The sequence below is a fragment of the Myxine glutinosa genome, chromosome 5 (assembly GCF_964187855.1).
Source record: "Myxine glutinosa chromosome 5, kmMyxGlut1.1, whole genome shotgun sequence".
Lineage (NCBI taxonomy): Eukaryota > Metazoa > Chordata > Myxini > Myxiniformes > Myxinidae > Myxine > Myxine glutinosa.
Genome location: NC_136265.1, coordinates 34,570,303 through 34,594,605, shown reverse-complemented (window position 1 = coordinate 34,594,605; position 24,303 = coordinate 34,570,303). Strand labels below are relative to the sequence as shown.

Sequence of the window (24,303 nt, the reverse complement as noted above, 5' to 3'; positions counted from 1 at the left end):
TGCCAGCGTCAGAGGAGAGGAGAAGGTCGTTGGTGATTTTGAGGAGAGCAGTTTCAGTACTGTGGTTGGAGCGGAATCCGGATTGGAATGTTTCATACAAGTTATTGGCAGAGAGATGATGTTTGAGTTGAGTGGCTACAGCGCGTTCCAAAACTTTTGACAGAAAGGGTAGGTTGGAGATGGGTCTGAAGTTGTTTAGGGTGTCAGGGTTTAGACCAGGTTTTTTTAGAATGGGGGTAACAGCAGCAATTTTGAGGGAAGGTGGGACGATGCCTGTAGACAGGGAGGAGTTTATTGTTGCAATGATAAGTGGAGAGAGAGCAGGGAGGGAGGCTTTGACAAAGCTGGAGGGGATGGGGTCAAGAGTGCAGGTGGCAGTTTTCATTCCTATGAGGAGTTCAGAGAGGTCAGTAGGAGAGATTGGGGAGAACCGAGACAGGGGATGGCAGGACAAGGGGGGGCAGGTGGTTGGAGGGGGAGCGGGTGCGGCGGTGGTCAAGCTGTTGTAGATGTTGTCAATTTTGCGTTGGAAGAAAGAGAGGAAGGAGATGCAGTTGTCTACTGTGAATGACTGGGTGGTGGTGTTCAGGGGGCGGAGGAGTTTGTTTATTGTCGAGAAGAGTGCTTTTGGGTTTCCGGAGCCAGAGTGGATAATTTGAGAGTAGTAGGCAGAGCGGGCGCGGGAGAGGGCATCTTTGTAGTGTTGTATGTGGTCCTTGTAGGCTTGGGAGTGAACTGTGAGACCCGTTTTATTGCGGAGTCTTTCAAGTTGGCGAGCACGAGTTTTCATCAGGTGGAGTTCAGGGGTAAACCAGGGAGCAGAATGGGTGAAAGAAACTGTTTTGGTTTTTACAGGCGCAAGCTGGTCAAGGCAGGAGGAGAGAGTGTGGTTGTAGTAGTCAGTGAGGTCGGAAGGGGTGTGGAGGTCAATGAAGGGAGAAGTGGACATTTTTTCAGAGAGGGTGGATGAGAATGAGGTAGGTGAAAGAGCGTTTAGCTTACGGAAGTTGATTGTGCGATAATGCCTTGGTGTTGGGGCGGGGATGTTGATGGTCAGAGTGATGGCTAAGTGGTCAGAGAGGGTGAGGTCGGAGCCATAGAGATGGTGCAAATTTAATCCAGTGGAGCAGACAAGGTCCAAAATGTGACCACGGATATGGGTAGGAAAGTCGACATGTTGAGTGAGGTTAAAGCAGGTGAGTAAATCAGTGAAGTCAGTGGTTATTGTGGAGTCAGTGGAGTCCATGTGGATATTGAAATCACCAAGGAGGAGGATTGAGGGGGAGAGGGAACATAGCTGGGTCAGAAAGTAGGAGAAGTCAGACAGGAATGATGGGTGTGGTTTGGGAGGGCGGTAGACGACAGCCATGACTGACTGCGTGTGACCAGAGAGTTTTAAAGCCAGGTGTTCAAATGATGGAGCAGATGAGATGGAGATGAGGTTGGTCTTGATGTCTTGACGGTGGATAACGGCAATTCCACCACCTCGGCCCTCCGAGCGTGGTTTATTGACGTAGGAATATCCATTGGGTGTGGTGAGGTTGAGTGTGTAGTAGTCCAGAGGTTGTTGCCAGGTTTCGGTGAGACAGAGAAAGTCCAGTTTGTTATCCAGGATGTATTCGTTCAGGATGAGGCATTTATTGTTGAGGGACCGGGTGTTGAACAGGGTGAGCTTGATGTTGTTTTGAACAGCAGGGATGAATTCAGGTGATTTAGCCAGGGTTCGTAGGCAAGAGGTGCGATCGTGTGGGTTGCTGTGACCAGGTGCGCTGGGACGAAGAGTGAGAGTGCGCTGAGCCGACCAGAGGACGGGGATGGAGTGACCTGATTGCAAATAAACAAACTTGCGACCGGAGCCACGGTGAATGTACCTGGGTCGTCGGAGGAGTCCATTTGATTTGATGGCAGAGATGCATGATGGGGTGGAGCGGGTATTGAGCAGAAGAAGCCTTGCGGCGGAGTACTTCAGAGCCATGCCAGGCAGGAGCGAAGGGACGAGTACGAGGCCAAGGTCGAGGAGGCAAAGCGGCAAACGCAGCGGCAAACGCAGCGGCAAACGCAGCGGCAAACGACTGCAGCCGCTAATCAAGACCACAGCGGCAAACAAGGCCACAAGGCCACCGGCAAACAAGGCCACGGCCACAATCAACGGGAGCGGGCCTTTCGAATTCCGTATTCCGTACCATCAAAAGCAGATTCCGTTATCCAGCCGGAGAACACGCGGCACGTGCGGGTGTGAAAAGGCAGGACAGGTGTGAGATGTCAGGTCAGAAAGGTAGAAGCAGACCCTGTACATCCATCCAGTCGGAGAAGCGGCGAATATGCAACGCCAGCGTCCTCTCGCAACCGAACCCGGAAGTGATGTGGGGGGCATGTATGATGTGGGGGGCATGAACCAGTCATATATCATCACCCTGTTGTCATAATTTCAGTTTCCCCCAATCAAGTGTGATAATTTGCCCCAACCAGGTGTATGACGTAATATATGAACGTTCCCTAAAGGGTGTTGAAAGAAACACAACTGGCAAAGCCAATGGCATTACATTCTACCTTTCAGAAGCGAAATTGTCAGCTATAAAACTCACCCAATATGTAGGATAAATATGTGAGGGACATACATACATACGGAGAGACAAACGCTGAAAGCACAGGGACCAAACATCTACACCGTAAAAAATCGTTTGTTTATCACGAATTTGTCAGTTCTAAAAGCCTCTTTGCGAGTTTGAAGAAGAGGAATAAGCGCTAATGTATGGTTTATTCACACAGCAGTTTGAGTGGAAACATTTCGTATTCTACGACAGTAGAAACCTTTTAGAAGGACACGGAACAAGCATACCAAATTATATATACAGTAGTGATATTTTGCGAAGCAATAGAAAATATTATATATATATATATAAAACTGTGAGAAATAGTAGAAACTCCACAGTACGAGCAGGGCGTCTCATTTGCATTAAATAAATAATCGGGAGATTAAATCAGACGCAGACGTAGCTTCAGGACGGTCGATCTTTAATTCTCGACAAGCTTTCGACCAACAAAGGTCTTCTTCTTAGTCGTCCCTAACTTCCGCTGAACTTGGGGATGACTTCCGCTGAACTTGGGGATGACTAAGAAGACCTTTGTTGGTCGAAAGCTTGTCGAGAATTAAAGATCGACCGTCCTGAAGCTACGTCCGCGTCTGATTTAATCTCCCGATTATATATACTGTATGTGTATATATATATATAATTATATATATATATACATACATACATACATACATACATATCTACACAGAAGGAGCCCACAAAATCAATCACAGCCACAGCCACGATAACAATCGAGTGTTATAAAAGATCCATATTTTCACGTGTTTTACTTCATATGTTTCATGTGTTTGTTTGTGTTACACATTGAATGAACAACGTAAAGGTAGAGCATGCAGATTGTGATACATGAAAGGTTCAACAATGTCCTGCCTGAACGGCATAGGAATCAAAATAGCGGTGTGAGGAGTCAGCCGTCGTACCGCTTTAATGACATCACATCACCCCTGTCATGTGACCAGATCCTCAGCTCTCATTGGTGTACGTTTGAGGGGACATAAATACATACATACTGTTACAGATTCGTCACTTCCGTTGTTGTAGTTTTCATCCACTGTAAACATTTTTGATTCCATGTATTGTTATTGTTGTCGTTTGAGGGAAATAGAAATTATTATTTTCAAAAGGTAAAAAATTAATGTTTTAAATGAAACCGGAAGCGGCCAACGACGAAGAGGAAGAGGAAGAGGAGAAAAAAAGAAGGCGGGGCGAGTGAGTTCGACAAGAAAACGGAGCAGCTTCGAGTGCTGGAGCAAACGCTGGTGAACAGGAGTCAGTAGCGAACTTTCGGGTTTCCCGGGAAAGGGATTCCTGCGACAGAGTTGTTATCGCTGTGACAGATCAACCTGCGTGTCAGGTTTTGCGGTCGATTCCGAAGAGAATCATCGTCGGGCCGTTATGTCTTGAGTACGGGCCGTCGGTCATTTTGACTCGCGCGCTTTGCGCGTCGCGCAAGGTTTTCTTTGCTTCGCTTCAGCCGTTTTCACCGCATTCAGACGTTTATCTGGTGTGGGTGTGTGTAACGTGGATTTTGAAGGTGTTACGTGGTCCTCCCGGTAACTACCTGGTCTTGGTGACCCCCGGACCGTGGGAGGACCCCGCCAGAAAGATCTCCGATTTATACGCTTTCGTAGCGCAATCAATATGAAAGACACAATAATTCAAGTCAATAAGAAACCCCACACCAAGGATCCGGATTACTCAATAATATATTCCCCAATCAATCAACAACCATCAACAATCAATCACCAATATTACTAAGATGGCCATCTCATATATTTCCCCCCTTTCCCCACTCACGACCTCTCAATGGTCACTGTCCCTCACAATGTCTCTGGGCCCCTCCAGACCAAGGTGAAGGTCGACTTCTCCGCACACGGGCGGTTGAACGAACCCCTGGCTGACGTTCCAAACGTGCACGTCGCGTACCGGGAACAGCTGCTGCAGCGCACACCTCCTGGCAAAGCAAAGCGGGCAAAGCAAAGCGCAGCTCGCAAAGCGCAGCTCGCAAAGCGCGCGAGGCCCAAGGTGTGACCCGTACGCGTCCTTGTAGACGTGGAGGCGAACTGTGCCGGACGCTTGGTTCCGTGCACGAACCCACGGCAACTTGACGTGTAATCGGTAATTACCCCGCGCAGGTAACTCCTTTCGCCAGACGGGCTTTCAAACGCAGCGTCCCCCACACTGCTCAATATCGACACCGCTCGCGTCGGAGCTGGGCGATGACCAGAAGATGGCCGCTTCTCCCGGACCTTGTCTTTTTCTTTTTTCTTCCGGTTCACCATCCCGTTTCCGGTCTCCTGTTATCCAGAGCGCCTCTAACCATTTAACCACAACAACCTTTAATAGAATAAACATTAATAAGCAATGACCTGAATAGTAATTCACATAAATTCACATAAATCCGTAACAAAGGTTAATTTGCGGTTCGCCGACTGAGGCGTGAAACGTCCATACTCTAGGGTGTGATTTCCCAGTCGCCTGGAGGGCGCCTTTGGATTTCCCAGTCGCCTTGAGGGCGCCTTTGCGCAGCTTTGGCCGCGTGACTGTGACCGTCATCTGAATGGGATTCTGGCCTCGATTAGACATCGTTCTGACGATCGCTGGAGCGGATCGACTTTGGCTTGAAGCCGAGATCGACTTTGGCTTGAAACCGGAATCAACTTTGGTTTGAAGCCGGGAAAGAGACATTGGGAATGTTCTGGTTTCACTCACTTGGAGCACAGTGAGTTATATATTACGAAACTGATGGTACCATCATAGGATATATATTGATTGTACTTTTGATTAATATTATTGTTGTACTGTTATTCTTGTGTGATCTTAATACAATAGTTGTTTGTTGGTAACAATTGGTGTGACTTCACCATTGATCTTTGACATACAGAATAACACATTTTTCTGCCGTGACTCCTCTCGGGGCTCGGAGGTACACTGTGACCAGGGGGTTGGGGAGGAGCACGCAACAGAAATTGGGGGCTCGTCCAAAATTGTCCCAAATTGAAATTGGGGGCTTGTCTTTGCTGATTAAATTCCCTAACATTCATCTGGGATAGAATTCCCAAAATTCCCAAATTTAGAATTTTTCTAACATTCCCAAATTTTTCAAAAAAAAATTTGAAAATTTTTGTGTGAAGGTTAACAGGTGCTAACTAATAGTCACCATGGTGTTTGACGCAGAAAAGTTTGCAGCGTCCCCTAATGAGGCACAGTTCCAAGCGTTAAGATCGGAACTCTTGATATTGGCCAAACATTTTAACTTGGAGGTCCGAGCTCATATGAAGAGAGCAGAGATGCAGACATTAGTGGTAGAATCTCTGGTGGGACAAGGAACATGGACAGAGGTAGCCTTGGATTGGTTACCCGAGGAAAAAGAAAATGTGGAGCTCCGGAAAATGGAGATGCAACTGCAGAGCCAGGAAAGGTTAAAAGAGTTGGAATGGAAAGCCGAGGAAAGAAGAGCAGAGGAAAGGAGAGCTGAAAGGGAACTTGAGGAAAGAAGAGTAGAACAGAAACGAGAACTCGAGGAGAGAAGAGCAGAGGAAAGGAGAGCCGAAAGGGAGTTAAAGGAACGTGACATGGAGTATCAGAAGGAGCCTAAACTCACGGAGCTGGAATTAATGGGAGAATGGAGAGAAGTAGTATCCATGCCGGCTCGTTCGACAACTAGTCAGAACACTTGGGATGTTGGTAGGCATGTGAGGCTGGTTCCACCCTTCAATGAAAAGGAGGTAGCCAATTTTTTTTTACACTTTGAGAAAGTGGCTCAAATGCTAAAATCGCCTGTGGGGTCCTGGACTATGTTAGTGCAAAGTGTTCTGGTGGGTAAAGCTCTAGATATCTATTCGGCTTTACCGATTGACCAAAATGAATGAATGAATAAATGAATGAATGATCGTTTTAAGGCCATTTTCCCCGCTAGAGCGGGGGTTAGCCTTGCGGGCCCCATGACAATCATGGTTCCCTGTTTGAGGCGATGTTTTTATGGCCTGATGCCCTTCCCGATGCCAATCGGCTTTACCGATTGACCAATGTGCAGATTATGAGATAGCGAAGAAAACCATTCTCAAAGCCTACGAATTGGTCCCTGAAGCTTACCGGCAAAAATTCCGGAATGCCAGGAAGAGGGAGAGTGAGACCCATGTGGAGTTTGCCAGAATGAAGGAAACCATGTTTGATCGGTGGTGTGATTCGAAGGGGATTGGGAAAGACTTCAAACTGTTGCGGCAATTGATCTTGGTGGAGGAATTCAAACAGTGTGTCTACGCGGACATTAAAGTACATCTGGATGAAAAGAAAGTACCAGAGTTGTATGAGGCAGCAACCGTGGCAGATGACTATGCCTCGACACACAGGATGGGGTTCCACAAACCTAACTTCCCGCCTAGAGTTAGCCAGGGGAGTTATGGTAAATCTGGTGCGGAGAACAAAAGTTCATGGAGGCGGCCGAGAGATGACTATGAGGACAAATCTGATACCGCGACTTTTAGGGATCAGAAGACTACAGTTCCAAGACAGAATTATCTTCCGGGGGGCTCGAGGCAGACCACGAGTTTTTCCTCCGGGCCTACTTGCGCTTTTTGCAAGAAACCTGGGCATTTGATGTCCCAATGTTATGCCCTGAAAAGGAAAAATCAGGAGCGGAGTCAGACTAGTACAACTCCGAATGCATCGGCAAATGTGAGAAATCGTCCTTGGAGGACAGAGTCTTGTGAAGGTTCCCATGCCAAAGTTCCGGCCTCTCAGAACGACGTTGTTCAAGAGGGTTACAAACCTTTTATTTCAGAGGGGTTTGTGTCACTGGATGGAGACTTAACGAACCAGAGACCTGTTAGGGTATTGAGGGACACAGGAGTACATCAAAATTTGATGCTTGAAGGCATTTTGCCATTGTCAGAGAAGACGGCAACTGGTGTTAGTGTTCTTTTACAGGGGTTGGTGGCTCTGTTGAAGCTCCACTTCATGTCATCCATTTGAAGTCTGATTTGGTGTCAGGACCGGTCACCGTAGGTTTACAAGCCACTCTTCCTGTAGAGGGAATCTCTTTGGTTATCGGGAATGATTTGGCCGGTGGTCGAGTTTCTGGTAATCCGATGTTTGTTGAAAAGCCGAGTATGGAAAATAACACCGCACAGTTAGAGCGGGAGATTCCGGGTATCTTTCCATCCTGTGCAGTGACTCGTGCTAGGGGTAGGAAGCGCTCTGAAGAGAAGGAGAAGGTACTGACATCACGCTTTGCACAGGCACGTCTTAAGTACCCTGAAACTAAGTGTCAGCACACACGAGTCATGAATGGAGGCAAGGTTGGCAAGCTCTTTGTAGGTGGACTGAACTTTCACACAAGTGAAGAGGTTCTGGACTCTATCTTTGGCAAATATGGACCACTCTTGGAAGTGCTGCTGATAAAAGACAGGGAGACACAAAAGTCGAGTGTTTGGCTTTGTCACGTTTGAAAACACAAAGGACGCCAAAGATGCAGAAAAGGATTTGAATGGCAAGGATTTGGATGGTCAGACCATAACAGTAGAGAAGGCAGGCCATGGGTGTCGAGGGGGCTACAGAGGAAGAAAACGTGGAGGTAGTTTCAGGGGTGGCTATGGCTCCCGGGGTGGGAGTAGTAGTTTTGGTGGCGGCCGCAGTCGTGATTACTACGGAGGCTCCCAACAGCAGCAGCGCAGTTTTGGCAACTCTCGACGGGATGACTATTACGGTGGTAGCCGAGATGGGGACCGCTGCTCACGTGACTACAACATCCGACTCTACAACTGTGATTATGATTTTTATGATCAAGACAAAAGTTGGAAGCACTGAGTGCTCAGGAGCAGCCGAGCCAAGATTCCTACACGGATTAACCCGTGAACTCCACGTTCCTAAATGCGTCCATGCAGTGAATACTTCCAGGCCTCACCACCCAACCACCATGAAACCTGGCTCTCAGCTCGGCCTCCTTCAAAAAGTGTTATAGATTTGCTTCGCTTTGGATTTTTGATCAACCCCTTTACTTAAACTTCATTCAAAAAAAAAATGAAAAAAAAATGAAAATAGAAACCAGAGGTGGATGAGATGGAGTTTGGCTTTGCAGGAGTTCAACTTGGAAATTGAGCATGCAAAGGGCAGGGACAATGTCGTTGCTGATGCTTTGTCCAGAGTGAACTAACTTTGGAAATTTCTGTAGGTTGTTTGGAAGTTTTGTTGCTTTATTTTGGGAAATATTAATTATCGTTGCTCACGGGAATTGATGATTTGGGTGTGAGTTTTACTTTTGTTTGTTAAAACAGTTTTTGCCTGCAAAGAAAGTTTTCACTATGTTCAAACTTTCTTTCTTGAGGTGGGGGGGGGGGGGGGGAAGTGTTATGGATTCGTCACTTCCGGTTGTGGTTTTCATCCACTGTAAACATTTTTGATTCCATGTATTATTATTGTTGTCGTTTGAGGGAAATAGAAATTATTATTTTCAAAAGGTAAAAAATTAATGTTTTAAATGAAACCGGAACCGGACGACGACGAAGAGGAAGAGGAGGAAAAAAAAAAGGTGGGGCGAGTGAGCTCGACAAGAAAGCGGAGCTGCTTCGCGTTCTGGAGCAAACGCTGGCGAACGGGAGTCACTAGCGAACTTTCAGGTTTCCTGGGAAAGGGATTCCTGCGACAGACTTGTTATCGCTGTGACAGATCAACCTGCGTGTCAGGTTTTGTGGTCGATTCCGAAGAGAATCATCGTCTGGCCGTTACGTCGAGTACGGGCCGTCGGCCATTTTGACTCGCGCGCTTTGCGCGTCATGCAAGCTTTTCTTTACTTCGCTTCAGCCGTTTTCACCGCATTCAGACGTTTATCGTGTGTGTGTGTGTGTGTGTGTGTGTGTGTGTGTGTGTGTGTGTGTGTGTGTGTGTGTGTGTGTGTGTGTGTGTGTGTGTGTGTGTGTGACGTGGATTTTGAAGGTTAATTTGCGGTTCGCCGACAGCCGTGAAACGTCCATACCCGAGGATGTGATTTCCCAGTCACCTGGAGGGCGCCTTTGGATTTCCCAGTCGCCTTGAGGGCGCCTTTGCGCAGCTTTGGTCGCGTGACTGACTGCCATCTGAACGGGATTCTGGTCTCGATTAGACATCGTTCTGACGATCGCTGGAGCGGATCGACTTTGGCTTGAAGCCGGGATCGACTTTGGCTTGAAACCGGAATCAACTTTGGTTTGAAGCCGGGAAAGAGACATTGGGAATGTTCTGGTTTCACTCACTTGGAGCACAGCGAGTTATATATTACGAAACTGATGGTACCATCATAGGATATATATTGATTGTACTTTTGATTAATATTATTGTTGTACTGTTATTCTTGTGTGATCTTAATACAATATTTGTTTGTTGGTAACAATTGGTGTGGCTTCACCATTGATCTTTGACATACAGAATAACGCATTTTTCTGCCATGACTCCTCTCGGGGCGCGGAGGTACACCGTGACCAGGAGGTTGGGGAGGAGCACGTAACAATACATACATACATACAGACAGACAAACACTGTTCTCGACGGCTTTGCCCTATGGGCTACGCCGTAAAAATGAAGAATATATCAAAACAGGCAGCCTAATAGAAGGGAACCAAGGGGATATGTGGAAGGCATGGCAAAGGAGAGGGGGAAGGAAGAACTGGGTAGTCACATGTGCAGGAACCAGCGAAGGATCACGTACTGGGTAGTCACACGGGTATTGGGGAGTATAATGATCAATTTCTACAATCTTGCCCAATCGTTGGATCTCCAAGAAGGGCTTTTCCAGAGCACGCAACAGCAGTGCATCACAAAAGCAACGAAGTTTATACAGTAATAACAACCTTTCTGTAGATTGTGCCCACGATGGCGGTTTTAAGGCGCATCCCAGTGGTGAAGCAGATGTGGAAGTACTGGTGCAGAAGCAGAGTCTGTGTAAAGGCCGTACAAAAGAGCAGCAACGAGAGGGTGTAGCCCTGCCATGCAGGAGAGTCCTTGGCTTGGACAAACCCAATCAACAGGCTGTGTACACGTACACGCACACGTTTGGGTCACGACCTAAATATATTGTACAATACAACAGTTAATACTATACACTTTCATAATAATCAAAATGACCTCCTATCCCACCATAAAAAAGTTTTAAATGTTCCGTTTCACTGAATCTTGTGCTCATCTGTGTCCAAGCGGACGTACTCCCAAAAAACTGGTTAAAACAATTGTGTTGCAGTTATACATTTTCAAAAGTTAAAAAAGCCACTCAACCTAAGAATTTGAGGACTGGCGAAAGCGAGAAGGTCTTGTGCAAATTTATACAGGGAGCCAACAAGGTAGTACGAGCCATAGAGCCGAATCAACACGCGAACCAGCGATGGCCGTGATTCTTCGGCACTTGTGTTTTCACCCAAAATCAGAATCTCGCCTTCCTCAATCTTTTTTACATTCTCTCCTTTGTCCTTCGTGCCGTCAATGGGTCTGAAATGATCGCCATCTTGTAGTGTCTCTGGCGGCTTTTCCCATTTGACGGTCTGCATTTTCTTTTTCAACCTGGGAGGAAAAGGGGAGATCAAAACCAAGCAGCATGCCAAGATTATCATGTATGCTGCATTCCAGCTCATACACCTATTACAGTTGTAAGTTGAATAAATAGTGGACGTAATGATGGGAGGAGGAGGAGGAGGAGGAGGAGGAGGAGAGGAGCAGGAGGAGGAGGAGGAGGAGGAGGAGAGGGGGAGGACTAAAAGAGAGAGAGAGAGAGAGAGAGAGAGAGAGAGAGTCAGCAAAACAGATTGGAGACGAGTTCAAATACATTCAAAGTACACCGCCCCCATGTCAAATAAAAAACATTCTCCAGCGCGCAGCATTGCCGGGGCTTAGGCGCCCGGCAATACCTCCATGCAGCACATAGACAGTACTGAGAGGGAGAAAAAAATAAAAAATAAAAAATAAAAACTCCAGAAAGAGGGAGAGGTGTACAATAATTGATTGATTAATTGTGTAACTAAAATCAATAAAAAATGAGCATACAATAATTTCTTAATCAATTGGCTAATAACATACCTCAACCACCAGTGTTTCATCCGAAGCTGCAACTTTTTGAAAATAAAGAAGTCATTAATCGAAAATAAATAAATAATATAACTGATTAATTAACAAATAATTAATCGATTAATTGATAAATCAAAAATATCCTTCACCACCGCTTCATCCGAATCTTTAACTTAAAAAAAAAATTTAATCAACTCATTAATCAAAGAATTAATCGATTAATTGATCAATAAATCAAAAATACCCTTTACAGCCAAATCCCTTGGTCATTGTGTCCAAATATCAGCTTCCTATCTCAACACATGCCTGAGATATTGCCCAGAAAAGAAAGTAAATAAATAAGTACTTAATTAATCGAAAATAATTAAGTAATTAATCAATTAATTGATTAATCAAAAAACAAAAAATACCGTTTTTGCCAAAGCACTTGCTAAAATGTCAGCTTCCTAGCTCAAAGGATGGCTGAGATATTGCCCGGACAAAAACAAAAAGAAGGAAACAAACAAAGAAAACAAATAAACAAAAAAACAAACAAACCAGAAAGAAAGAACAATTGTGTTGAAAACTGAGTACTCCCTTTCAGCACACGTCATTGCCGGGCCCCCAATGACGTCATGCAGCGCATGGAAATTGAATAGGAAAGGAGCGGTGTACAAAAAGAAAGCCAAGAGCAGAAAATATTTGATGAACATAAAATAAAATAAAATATAAATAAATTAGTTTTGGTCAGCCACACAGAGGTTGAAATTCAACTCAAGAAGCCAAAAGGTCATGGATGCAAAAGGTCAAGAAGACGACGAAAGCCAGGATAAGGCAAAACGGTTGGTAAGCTAGAGAATCTACGTTTTAAAATATAAAACAGGATTTTTAACTAACAACCAAGGCCAAGCACAACAAACGAAAGGTTTTGTTAAAATAAGGGAGTCCAACGTTTCAGCCACAGAGTGACCTTCGTCGGCAGAGTGACCATGGTGCTTTGTGCTCTCAGATGTGAAATATCTTCAAGTGTCAAATGCCTGTGGTGCTTGGTAATACAGTATGTAGTGTTGCAGAAGTACCTTCGTTTATGCACTCGTGCCAACTCCTCTTTCCAGAGACACTGCATGCGTGGGACGATGTTATCCGAGGTATCTGTTGGGTTAATAGACCAAAGATCTTCTGGACGTAACGGTCGCTTGTAGCCAAGCATTGCCAGACTGGAAATAAAAGGATAGCAGAATTAGATCTAATGAGGTGAAAACTATACAAGAATCATAATGGGATAGGAAAAAGTAAAATAAATAAATAAATAGATAATTAAACAACAAATTAACCGAGCATTTTCAAAATTAATTGCAAGTACTAAGAAAGCAATGCGCGGTTGCGCACATTCCAACTTCTTCAACAAATAATACGACATTGTCTGTGTCTGTCTGCTGTCTTGTTTCCTATCACACCCTCAGCACTTTGTACATCATTGCCAAACTTCATAGTCTTGAAATTCTGCTTATAGCATCCAAAATGTATTGCATTTGTCCCAGTCCAAAGGAGACCTTTCTCAGAGTGGTCGCGATGCCAGATGGCATCACAGCATTTAGGTGGGTGGTGCTTGAAGCCCATTATCACGGGGGTTGTTCCATGAGCCTCCCTCCCGTCTTATCAAACACCATCCCATCCCATTATCAGTCGTTGGCGGGTATATCTGCTTGTTATTAACAAACAAGATGAAAAAACACTCATGGAGTGACACTTGGCAAAAAGGAAACAAAGTAGAATTGCACTAGGTAAAGCATCCTTTTGACCTCAAAGGTGGTTAAATTCAATGACCTGATATACAAATCGTCTTCAAATTCCAAGTTAATCGGACGAAAATTGATGATTTTAGAAATTTGAAAAGGTTGTTTTCCTTTGACCTATGTTGACCTTTTGGCCTATGTTGACCTCAAAAATAGTTGACGGTTGAATTCAGTTAGCTAATCTGCAAATCCTATTAAAATTTCAAGTTAATCTGATGAAAATTGAGGATTTTTTAAAAGGTGGTTGACCGTTGGCCTGTGTTGACTTTGTGACCTATGTTGACCTCAAAAATTGTGGTGGAATTCAGTTCGCAGACGTGAAAATCCGATTCAAATTTAAAGTCAATCGGATGAAAATTGAGGATTTTAGACATTTGAGAAAAAGTGGTTGACCTTTGGCCTATGTTGATCTCAAAAATAGTTGGTGGTTGAATTCAGTTAGCCGATATGAAAATCCTATTCAAATTTAAAGTCAATCGGATGAAAATTGAGGATTTTAGAAACTGGAAGAAAGGTGGTTGAGCTTCGGCCAATGTTGACTTTTTGACATGCCTAAAGTCGTTGCCTATGTTGACCTATGACCTTCTGACCTATGTTGATCTGAAAAATAAATAAGATTCTGTCGGACCACCAACTCCACCATATTCACTTTTCTTCTCCCTCACGTCCGTACTCTGCAGAGAGAGCGGCAGTGCTGCTGAATCAGTCTTGAAGCAGGGTTATCAAGAGTGATACGCCATTTCCATCCCAGTGGTGAGTCAGGACAAGTGTTGAATTTCTTCAGGGTTCGCCCACCTGCTCTTCATTGAAAGACACCTTGATATCTTTAACATCCAACCAGGTAATGCTAGCAGACAGGACAAGCGGCCTAATATCTTTCTGAAGGGCTGTGCACTTTGTGATGCAATGCACCGACTGCGCAGCAACAATCCGACAGTTTGTAGGCGGGCTGAGAATCGAACTCACGACGTCACAGCTCAAAGGTCAGCGTGCTTTCTCCATCCTGTCCACCAGTATTTATCATAAACATAAACAGGAAAGAGCAATCAGAGATTGCAGACCTTCACCAGGACTTGTTTTGTGTGTATTTTGTGAGGCAAATAAATGGAAGGATGTATTAAATGAAAGGTCATCGATTGCAAATTAAAGGTCTAAATGGTATACTGTAATGGTAAATGTGTAAAGGTCAAAGGTTTAGATGGGTCTAAAGTGTCGAAGAGGTCTACCTCCAACGTGTCTAAAGGATCTTAAAAGATCAAACGGGTGTAACGAACGTAATAAAATGTCGAAAGCGGTGTTTCTAAATCGGTAGGTTCCCCCGAAGTTACTTGACCAGTATTTTCCCCATTAAAGTGGGTTTTGTTTTGTTTTTAACTCTTGCAAGGATAGCAGGGGGTTGTGGCAACCAAATACCACGACAAGTAGGTCGCCCAGTAAATCCGGCTGAGAAACACCAATCTAAATGGTCTGGAGGTTCCAAACGGTCTTAAAAAATCTCAAAGGGTCTAAAGGGTCAAAGGAGTGTCCAGAGTATTAAAAGGTCTGAAAGGTGTGAAGGTCTAAAGGGTAGAAAGGAGTAGGGTCTTAGAATTTCTAAAGGGTCTTGGAGGTCTAATAGTAGGGTCAATATACGAAAAAAACTCACCTAACCCCCAAAAAATTGATACAAAAGGTTTTTCAATGGATTCTGGTACCATTGGGCCTGCTAAATAACATACTAAAAATCTAGTAACATCTGACTTCCGGAAAGGGGTCATTTTCAAGATGGCGTCCAAGATGGCCGCCAGGAGCTTAAAATGTCCATATCTCAATTATATTATTCAACCTAGAAAGGTGGTTTTGGTGTCTAACCCTGGGTTTTAGGGCCCAAAGAATCCAATTGAATCAATAAAATTACCATCAGTTAATTATTTATTGACAAGTCCAAGATGGCATCCCAAGGTGACATCCTGATCCACTAGAATGGCTCTGTCGTATAGTAGTCAACCTAGAGAGATTTTTTTCAGTGTGTATACCTAGGTTTAAGGCACCCAGGAAATCATCAAAATTACTTAAATAAGCACAAAGTAATCAGGTAATCCAGTAAGCCAGGTTTACCAGCCCATTAGGCATTTGTTGTCTTATACAGTTAGTCGCTATTCATCGTCATCCTCCGACTCCTCTGGAAGAAACTTATGTGGATTGTCACATTCTTCAAATTGGCACGGTCCACAGGCAGTAGTACATGGTAGTCCATATCGTCTACAAGAGCAGCAGAGTGTCTTGCAGGCAGTGGAGCAGTTACAATGAATGACCTTCAAGAGACTGTCTGGAGCAGCGTTCATTCTTGACACAAGTGGGACAAACTGATTATCCTGCAGGCTCCACCCCCATTTCATGGCATCCATACCCTCTTCTTTTCCCATCCACACCATGATCTGGTAGTACGCTCTACGACAGTGAAGCTTAGTAGCAGATTCAGTTGGGGGCAGACGTTCGGGTGTTACAAAAGACTAAGCAGAGACAACCTTCTTGCTGAAGATGTTATATCGCATTGTTGCAAGGGAATCTTTGCACTTGCCACCAAAGAGGATAGCCATTACTCGGCATCCAAGGTCATCGATCACCTCTGTGGTCTGGTTTAGGATGGTGAATGTGTTGGCACAAGACCGAAGGACAGGGTCTCCTTTTACAAGCTTCTGGAAAGCAGTCTTTTTGCCAACACCAAAATTCCGAGAAGTCATGTCACAACCAGTCATGGCATGGATGAATATCAACTGAGAACACATGTCATGTCCGAGGATTTCTTTTAGACGGTTGATGTCATACACTTTAAAACTGCCATCAGCTTTGGACTTGTCTGATCTGAAGTAAAGGCTCTTACTGTCTCCCTGCGCATAGTAAAGGAGTAAGACAAGGAGATCAGCATCTTCTCCAATCAGTGTAGTGGTGTGTAGAAGAGCTGCCTCCACTGCAGCCTTTACTATATCTACGTCAGCATCTCCAGAGGCATTGACCACAGTGCAATACCTTTCTCTCAGTTCATCACTTATCATCCCGATCAGTCTCTGTTTATTGATACCTCTTGACAGGACCTCCTCCTTCTTGCCTGAGAACTTTGTCTCAGCAGTGAAGCTGACAATGGGATGAATATTGTGTCTTCTCTGATGCGTGTTGTCTTTAATGGACGGCCCTTACTCATAGCCATCAAAGACAATGGTCGTAGCTGAACCATAATGCTGGATGGTGAAGTCAGCATACGACTGCACTATTTCACCATAGCTTTCTCCACTCTTCCATGGTATTCTGTGAAGGAGTGAACCTCCATCAAAGACGTGGATCTCCGTTTCTGGTACAGAATCTAGGATGGCATCACTTGCATGATCACAGATCTGTGATCATGTGATCACAGATCAATAATTTTGATGATTTCCTGGGTGCCTTAAACCTAGGTATACACACTGAAAAAATCTCTCTAGGTTGACTACTATTCGACAGAGCCATTTTAGTGGATCAGGATGTCACCTTGGGATGCCATCTTGGACTCGTCAATAAATAATTAACTGATGGTAATTTTATTGATTCAATTGGATTTCTTGGGCCCTAAAACCTAGGGTTAGACACCAAAACCACCTTTATAGGTTGAATAATAATTGAGATATGGCCATTTTAAGCTCTCGGCAGCCATCTTGGACGCCATCTTGAAAATGACCCCTTTCCGGAAGTCAGATGTTACTAGATTTTTAGTATGTTATTTAGCATGCCCAATGGTACCAGAATCCATTGAAAAACCTTTTGTATCAATTTTTGGGGGGTTCAACCATATATTGACCCCTCTATAAGGGGTCAATATATCAGGGAGTTTTTTTTTTGTTTTTTTTTTAAATAAGGGCTCCAAAAGGTGTAATTGAGTTTACAGGGTCTTAGGGTTAAATGAAGTCTTGGCGTTATAGAGAGAGGGGGGGGGGTCTTGCCGTTATCGGGGGGTCTCGGCGTTACCGGGGGGTCTCGGCGTTATCGGGGGGGCTCGGCGTTATCGGGGGGTCTCGGCGTTATCGGGGGGTCTCGGCGTTATCGGGGGGTCTCGGCGTTATCGGGGGGTCTCGGCGTTATCGGGGGGGTCTTGGCATCTTTATATGGGGGTCTTGGCATCATTATATGGGGGTCTTGGCATCGTTATATGGGGGTCTTGGCGTCATATGGGTATCAAGGGTCTGAAAGGGTCTTCAGGGTCTGAAAGGGTCTTCAGGGTCTGAAAGGGTCTTCAGGGTCTGAAAGGGTCTGAAAGGGTCTTCAGGGTCTTCAGGGTCTGAAAGGGTCTGAAAGGGTCTGAAAGGGTCTGAAAGGGTCTGAAAGGGTCTGAAAGGGTCTGAAAGGGTCTGAAAGGGTCTGAAAGGGTCTGAAAGGGTCTGAAAGGGTTGAAAGGGTTGAAAGGGTATTTAGAGGTCTTAGTGTTTGAAGGGCCTGATGGGTCTAATGTAATCAATACACACACTCACGTTTTGTGCGGATAGACAAACAAACAGACGGACCCCAATGCAATACCTTCTCCCCTGGCGAGGGTAATAATAGACAACCTTGCTACTACCTTCTCACATGATACATAAACACCCATTCACTTCCCTGAGCCCTTTCCCATCAAAAGCTAACCCTCATCCACTCCCGACACACAAAACTCCCCCTGCTCTCCCCCTTTCCCCACTCCTCTCCACCCGGCTGCTCCTTGCAACGACATAGCTTTCCTCCATTGCCTTATAAAAAATGTTCACAATTTAGCCTGACCCCCCCCCCCCCCCCCCCCCAACTACCCCAAACCCAGCCCTACCTTCCCCTCCCATTTTACAAACTACACCCCCTTCTCATGACATGTAATACAAGCCCCCAGAGCATGCATGCACCCATAGCCAAAAGCAGATGTAATATTTCTCACCTGGTAAACCACCAAAAGGTCATTTTTGATAAAAATGTAGCACTCATCTCAGGACAGGGGTTCTAGAAATAAATGCAGAGAGAAGGGAAAAAAAATACATTTCGTCACTCAAGAACGACATTCCATTTTGTGTCCCTCATCCCTCATCTTGGCATCTTGGCGTCCAACTACAAATGACAAGTCTGAAGATTTTCCAGGAGTAAACTGCGAATTTATTTTCGTTTACTGATGTCGGTCTCTTCCAATGAAAGACAACAACAACAACAACAACAACAACAACAACAACAACAATTTTGTCACTGTTTAGGACATTTACCAATTCCAGGTCATTTTGGGCAGTTTTGTCCTCAGAGGCCAGGCCTAAAATAAAAGAACTGCATTGATAGAAAAGTGAAGAAAAGAAGAATAGTTCAAAGAGTTTTTGAGTAAGTAAAAAATAAAATTATCTGCTTTTTGAAAAAGCAAAGGTCATAACTGTTTGGAGAGACATGAGAAAATAAAGCGTTCCAGCGTTCCAGAGTTTGGCAGTGAAGGGGAAGAAACAATTTCAATCAGCTGTCTCAAACGAGATTGCAAAGACGTACAAAAGCAGATTCCAAGGACTCGCAGTGGTCAAGTTTTGATGAGACCTCAGGACATCCTTTTATATAAACAGCGCATGCACCTCATTCCGGGAAGTCGACAATGAGTTTTACCCCCGAACAATGGGAAGAAGAAAACACATAGACAAAGGACAGGCAAGGAGAGTATGGCGATAAAACAAAAGACGAACATAAAAATAGAATTTGGATCACAGATGGAAGGGAACTCCAGGGCGGGGGAGGCCAGAATAGAATTGATCACGGGTGACGATCAGGGAGAGCATGAGATGGGGGTGGCGGCATACCGCCTGAAAGGAGAGGAGCGTAGATTCCACTTGTGGGGGGAAAAAAAAAGTACTCGACAGTAAACCTAAACCGCAAACCACAAACCCCAAATCACACAAGAACAAAAACACCAACGTATTTTTGAAAATAAATAATAAGGGGGGAAAAAAACCTCACCAACCTATAATCGATATCCAATGGGCAATTACCCATTTCGCAACCTTAACTCTTGGCACCAATGCTGCCATTCGATTGGCTATATTGAGAGGCACGTGAGTTATGAACACACCTGGTGAGGGTAGCTAGCGGCGAATTCCATTAAACAAATTCACAAATCCTTTGATCAGCACTGCTAAGAGTATCAATTTTGAGGAAGGGGTGGAACAGGTTTTCCCAAGTGATCCCTTCATCAATACAGCTGGGCAGCACGTACCGGATCTCTGACGCTTTGAGAGAAGAGCGGGCGCCGATCAGAAAAACAGGACAGCAGGAACTGCAGCGCGACCAGCCAGAAGTACGTGTAGAAGGTGAAGTAGCGGAGGGCATCCACCTTTGCACCCTAATCAAATCATACAACCCCCGAAAGAAAAACGAAAACAAAGCAATTTTTTTTTTTTTAAGCCGGCAATGACATTTTACTGACAAATGTCATTACTCGTCCGGAAAGATAAGAATCCCCTGCAAAACTACAGGTGCATAACACATACGGGTCTGGAAGCGGCAAGGATGAGTGAACGGAAAGGAACGATGGCAAAGAGGAGGCTTAGGAACCAGAAGATGAGCATAAACCCTGAAGACTGGACCCCGTGCAGCCGTTCACACTGGATCAAAACCAACGCCACGAGCTAAAAGATTGGATGCATGGTCGCTATATATCAAAAATGCTTTTAAGAAAAAGGGACAGGAATAAATAAAGACAAATACAAGTACAATCAACAGTTTTCAAATCATTCCATCCAGCAGTTCATCGCGTGAGCCTGGTGTTGGCTTAGCGGTCAGGGTGCCGGCTTGGGATCCTAGGATCCTGGGTTCGAATCCCGTACACCGTATCGCTGTGCATCGTAAGAGCGTGACCAAGGGTTGGCATCAGGAAGGGCATCCGGCCATAAAAACATTGCCTCAAACAGGGAACCATGATTGTCATGGGGCCCACAAGGCTAACCCCCGCTCTAGCGGGGAAAATGGCCTTAAAACGTTCATTCATTCATTTCATTCATTCATTCATTCAGCAGTTCAGAAGTGCTTGGAAGCAAAACAAACATTTCTCAGATTGTAGTACAATATACAACAACAACAACAACATGCATTTTAAGGCCATTTTCCCTGCTAGAGCGGGGGTTAGCCTTGCGGTACCCATGACAATCTTCTCCATTTTGCCCTATTTTCTGCATCTCTCCTTGTTAACCCCCTTGCCCGCATTTCTTCTTCCACCATCTTAAGCCAAGTCTTTCTCGGTCTTCCCCGTCCTCTACTTCCTTCTACATTCATTTCCATCATCCCTCTTCTCAACCAGTCACTTTCATCCTTCCTCAACACATGACCAAACCATCTTAACCTGTTCCTCTTCACAGCATCAATTACAGGCTCTATTCCCATCATCTTTCGCAATTCATCATTTGTCTTCCTCTCTCTCTCAACGATACTCCGCACATCCACTGAACCATTTGCATTTCCACCCTTTCCAGCCTTCGTTGCTGCTTTACATTCATGACCCATGTCTCGCTCCCATAAATCATAACACTTCTCACACATGCAGCATACACCTTTCCCTTCAGCTTCACTGACACTCCCCTCCTCATCAGCACGCCACTCAGTTCCCGAAACTTCTTCCATGCACACTCATTGTAGTACAATATAGCACGTTAATATTGTTACGTTTGTAGGGGGTAGACAATGATTACATTATAACCAGGTAGAATGTATAGATTTGTGTGCTCCGATTATCGTGAAGAAGAAGAACCACCTCGATGTACAACAAGTGGGGACTTTGTATTAGACCGGACTGTCGGGATAAGTTTGCATCTTCGTCCCCATTATGAGGAGTGGGGCATGTTAATTAGCTCAGGGATTATGGGTAATTATCCCTTGTATGTCGTTACCTCTGTAACTTATTTCCTATGTTCCTTTTGGCACCACACCATAAACACTTAGCCAGAATCGCATGCATTTAAACACCCAAATAAAAAGCTCACCGGAAGTCATGCATCAATCCCTACCGCTGACAACCCTGACTTGGGAAGTGCACAGGTCGGGCAGGCTGGGGCCACGCCCAGAAGGGCAGTGACTGGTCAGGGTTTTGATTGACGGGGAAGATTGGTAAGAAGCACACGTTGATTGGTAAAGCACGACAGATGACGTCAGAGCGGCATGTACAAAATAGTTGAGGTGGCGGACATTTTCCCTTCTCGTTCTGGATGTCAAAGTAGACGGTTGTGCTTGCTCTCTGCACAAGGAGGCTTCATCATGAGCGGCCACGTTCCGAGACTTTGCTGGTGGTCGTGAAGAGGCGGAAGTGCCGCGGACGGAGAGCTGCAGTTTTCCAGGCAGGAACGACGCGTGGACGAGCGCTGCTTGCCGCTACAGCGTGACGAGGCCAGGGGTGAGCGAGAGGCCCAGTGAGGCCTGCTTCGCGCCAACAAGCGCGTTTCACGCGCAACGACGCCAAAGGCCTCAGACGGTCTTTGGGGGTTCCTGGTGGGACGCACCAATAGAGTTGAGCTGAGTGCCATAAAATTACACTTTTAATTTTTACATCATTATTTTTATCCTTCGCCTGTGTTCGAGTCTGTTGTGGGAACATCCCAATTTAGGAATTTATTTGACCGCGTTTTATTTTGTATTACCGGCATTTCTTTTAATAAAGCCGGTATTTTTCGACATTGTAATTTTGTGTTCGTTTGAGTAATTTTTTGCAGGTTTGAGAACTGCCGGTGGGATCCGTGAAGGTAAGGCTCCGGTTCTCCCCCTCCCTCTCGCTTCCCCACACGTATTCTTCGCCGTTTGAACTGAATGCCTTGGAATAACAGCTCGTTTGGTCATCCATGCTACCTTAAGGTGTTCACCAAGGGTAGTCACGCGACAATATTAAACACTCAAGTTTGGCTCCCACTTCCAGGAGGACAATTTTTTATTTTTTTTACCACCGAAAACTTTCCCGTGCACACCCCGAGTATTCAACCCATTCCATCCACGATTCAGGAGTGCATGGGATGGTGGAGGGGCCAGGGGGAAGAGTGGGGAGGGGAATCGAGGTGGGAATGTCGAGGAGAGGGGAGGGGAGGGAAAGAATGATCATACAGAGGGGGAGGTGAAAGAGGACGGGCAAAGGTGGACGGGCCGAGGAGGACAGGCCGAGGTGGAAGGGCTGTGAGGTGGAAGAGCGAAGGGTGAAGGAGTGTGCAATATTCACAAAGCTTGCTGCATGTTCACACAGTGTTGTTTTACTCACCATCATAGTCCCCATGATGAGAGGGCTAACATACAGAACAGTTGGCTGACTTCGCCCTTGATTTTTCTCCCAAACAGTGTAGAAGAGCTCCAGCCAACAAATGAACCAAAGCAGTGCTGCAATTATCTGAGACAGCAGGGAAAAGGAATTTACCAAAAATAATAATTAATAAATAAATAAATAAACAGATCTGTTGGCTTCATTTTCATTTTAAGGCAGAAGGCGGCAATTTATGCTCTAGCTGCCGCCTACTCTGAACAATATACTATTATGAATTTGGGTAGAGGAATATCTACAGTCAGATAGATCTGTATAGATAGGTATCCGACTGTCGCGATAGGGAATCAACCCTGTAATAAGTTCTGTGTTTTTAGGCGGTTTGTCAGGATAAGAGTATACCTGTGAACATACAACGATGTTCGGGTGTTAACTAGTGTAGGGAATAAGATAACACCCCTTGTGTGTCAGACCTGGTAATCACCCCTTTGTCCCTTATGGCAACACACACCTATAAACACTTAGATAGGCCCTTTAGTGCACACATTAATTAATTCCCCTCCCTTACCACAACGACTTTAGAAGAAGACAGGCAGGAAGCCAGATCGGGGCACTGCCGGATGGCCGCCGCAAGCTACACCACCAGCTAGCCTGGCAACATCGCGTGACACGAGCTATAACCATGCTACAGGGAACGTGTGATTGGTTGGCGCGGAAGGCGCGAACCTCCAGCCAATCAGCGCTGAAGGCGCGAACCTGGGGCGAATCAGCGGTGGTGACGTGGAGAGATGCGAGAAGGTTCGGTGAACGGCGGGAGGCTACGAGGTGCTGATTGGGTGGCGCGCCAAGGCTGACGTCACCGCCGCAGGTTATAAAAGGGCTTGCCAGACGACATTTTCCATCTTGCCCTGCACGTCCCTCTCTGGCTGTCTTGCGCTGCACGACATTTCAGCAACTCTTAGTTAGCAGCTCTCTCCTGGCTTCCTCGCGCTCATGGTTTCCTCTTCGCTCTGGGCTTCTTCGCTGGTCGGTCTCTGCGCTTCCCTTCTACCTCATGCTCCATATGTAGCGACTATCACCAGACAGAGCCTGGCCTGTCTTTTTTAGGTTCTATGCCTTCCGATAAAGATGCCTTCATTGCTTCTTGCTCTGACATCACCCCAACCAATCACAAGCTCACGGGCGTGGCCTGCCGGCTCTGCTCCTCCACGCCCATCGTACCACTATGGGGGCATGGCCTGCTGGCTTTGCTTGGCATTAAGGCGTTGCTTACTTGCTGATTGGCAATGTCTGGGTACTGTCGGTGGTTGTGGTGGTTTTGATGGAGGTTTTGCATAGCCAGCCTTGTAAATGTAAAAACATAAGGGAAAGCGACAAAGGGAAATCACATACTGGGGGAAACTAACCTTAATCCATAACTAGTTAGCACAGCTTCACCCCTCGTGTGGAGACACATAACCTTAAGCGACAGTTTCCCTACTTAAATACATCGAGATTTCTCCTACGCGTCCACGGTCAATGCTATAACTATACAGTCCTACCTTTCCTATGGGATTCCTCCATCTACCCCCACAAACGTAACTTTACGTCAATCTTCTGGGTGATTGTGAGAACAATCCTCGTCATCTTCCCATGAAAGGTTTTTGAGAGAAAGCCTCTTTTTCACACAAGGCCTGGTCGACTCTAT

At 45.5% G+C, this 24,303-nt stretch overlaps 1 protein-coding gene across 3 annotated transcripts in view; it reads right to left on the bottom strand.

The window, feature by feature from the left end:
* Positions 1-24,303, bottom strand: part of LOC137427716 (multidrug resistance-associated protein 1) — a 126,921-nt gene that overhangs the window by 86,984 nt on the left and 15,634 nt on the right. For 2 of the 3 annotated variants that reach the window (XM_068117403.2, XM_068117404.2), the window contains exons 3-9: positions 22,620-22,745; positions 19,879-20,016; positions 19,605-19,730; positions 18,306-18,367; positions 12,680-12,817; positions 10,839-11,120; positions 10,418-10,595 (exon numbers count right to left, since the gene is read on the bottom strand). In XM_068117403.2, coding sequence (XP_067973504.2) covers positions 10,418-10,595; positions 10,839-11,120; positions 12,680-12,817; positions 18,306-18,367; positions 19,605-19,730; positions 19,879-20,016; positions 22,620-22,745 — 1,050 coding nt within the window. The remainder of the gene's footprint in view (positions 1-10,417; positions 10,596-10,838; positions 11,121-12,679; positions 12,818-18,305; positions 18,368-19,604; positions 19,731-19,878; positions 20,017-22,619; positions 22,746-24,303) is intronic. The other variant, XM_068117405.2, reaches the window with a different exon arrangement.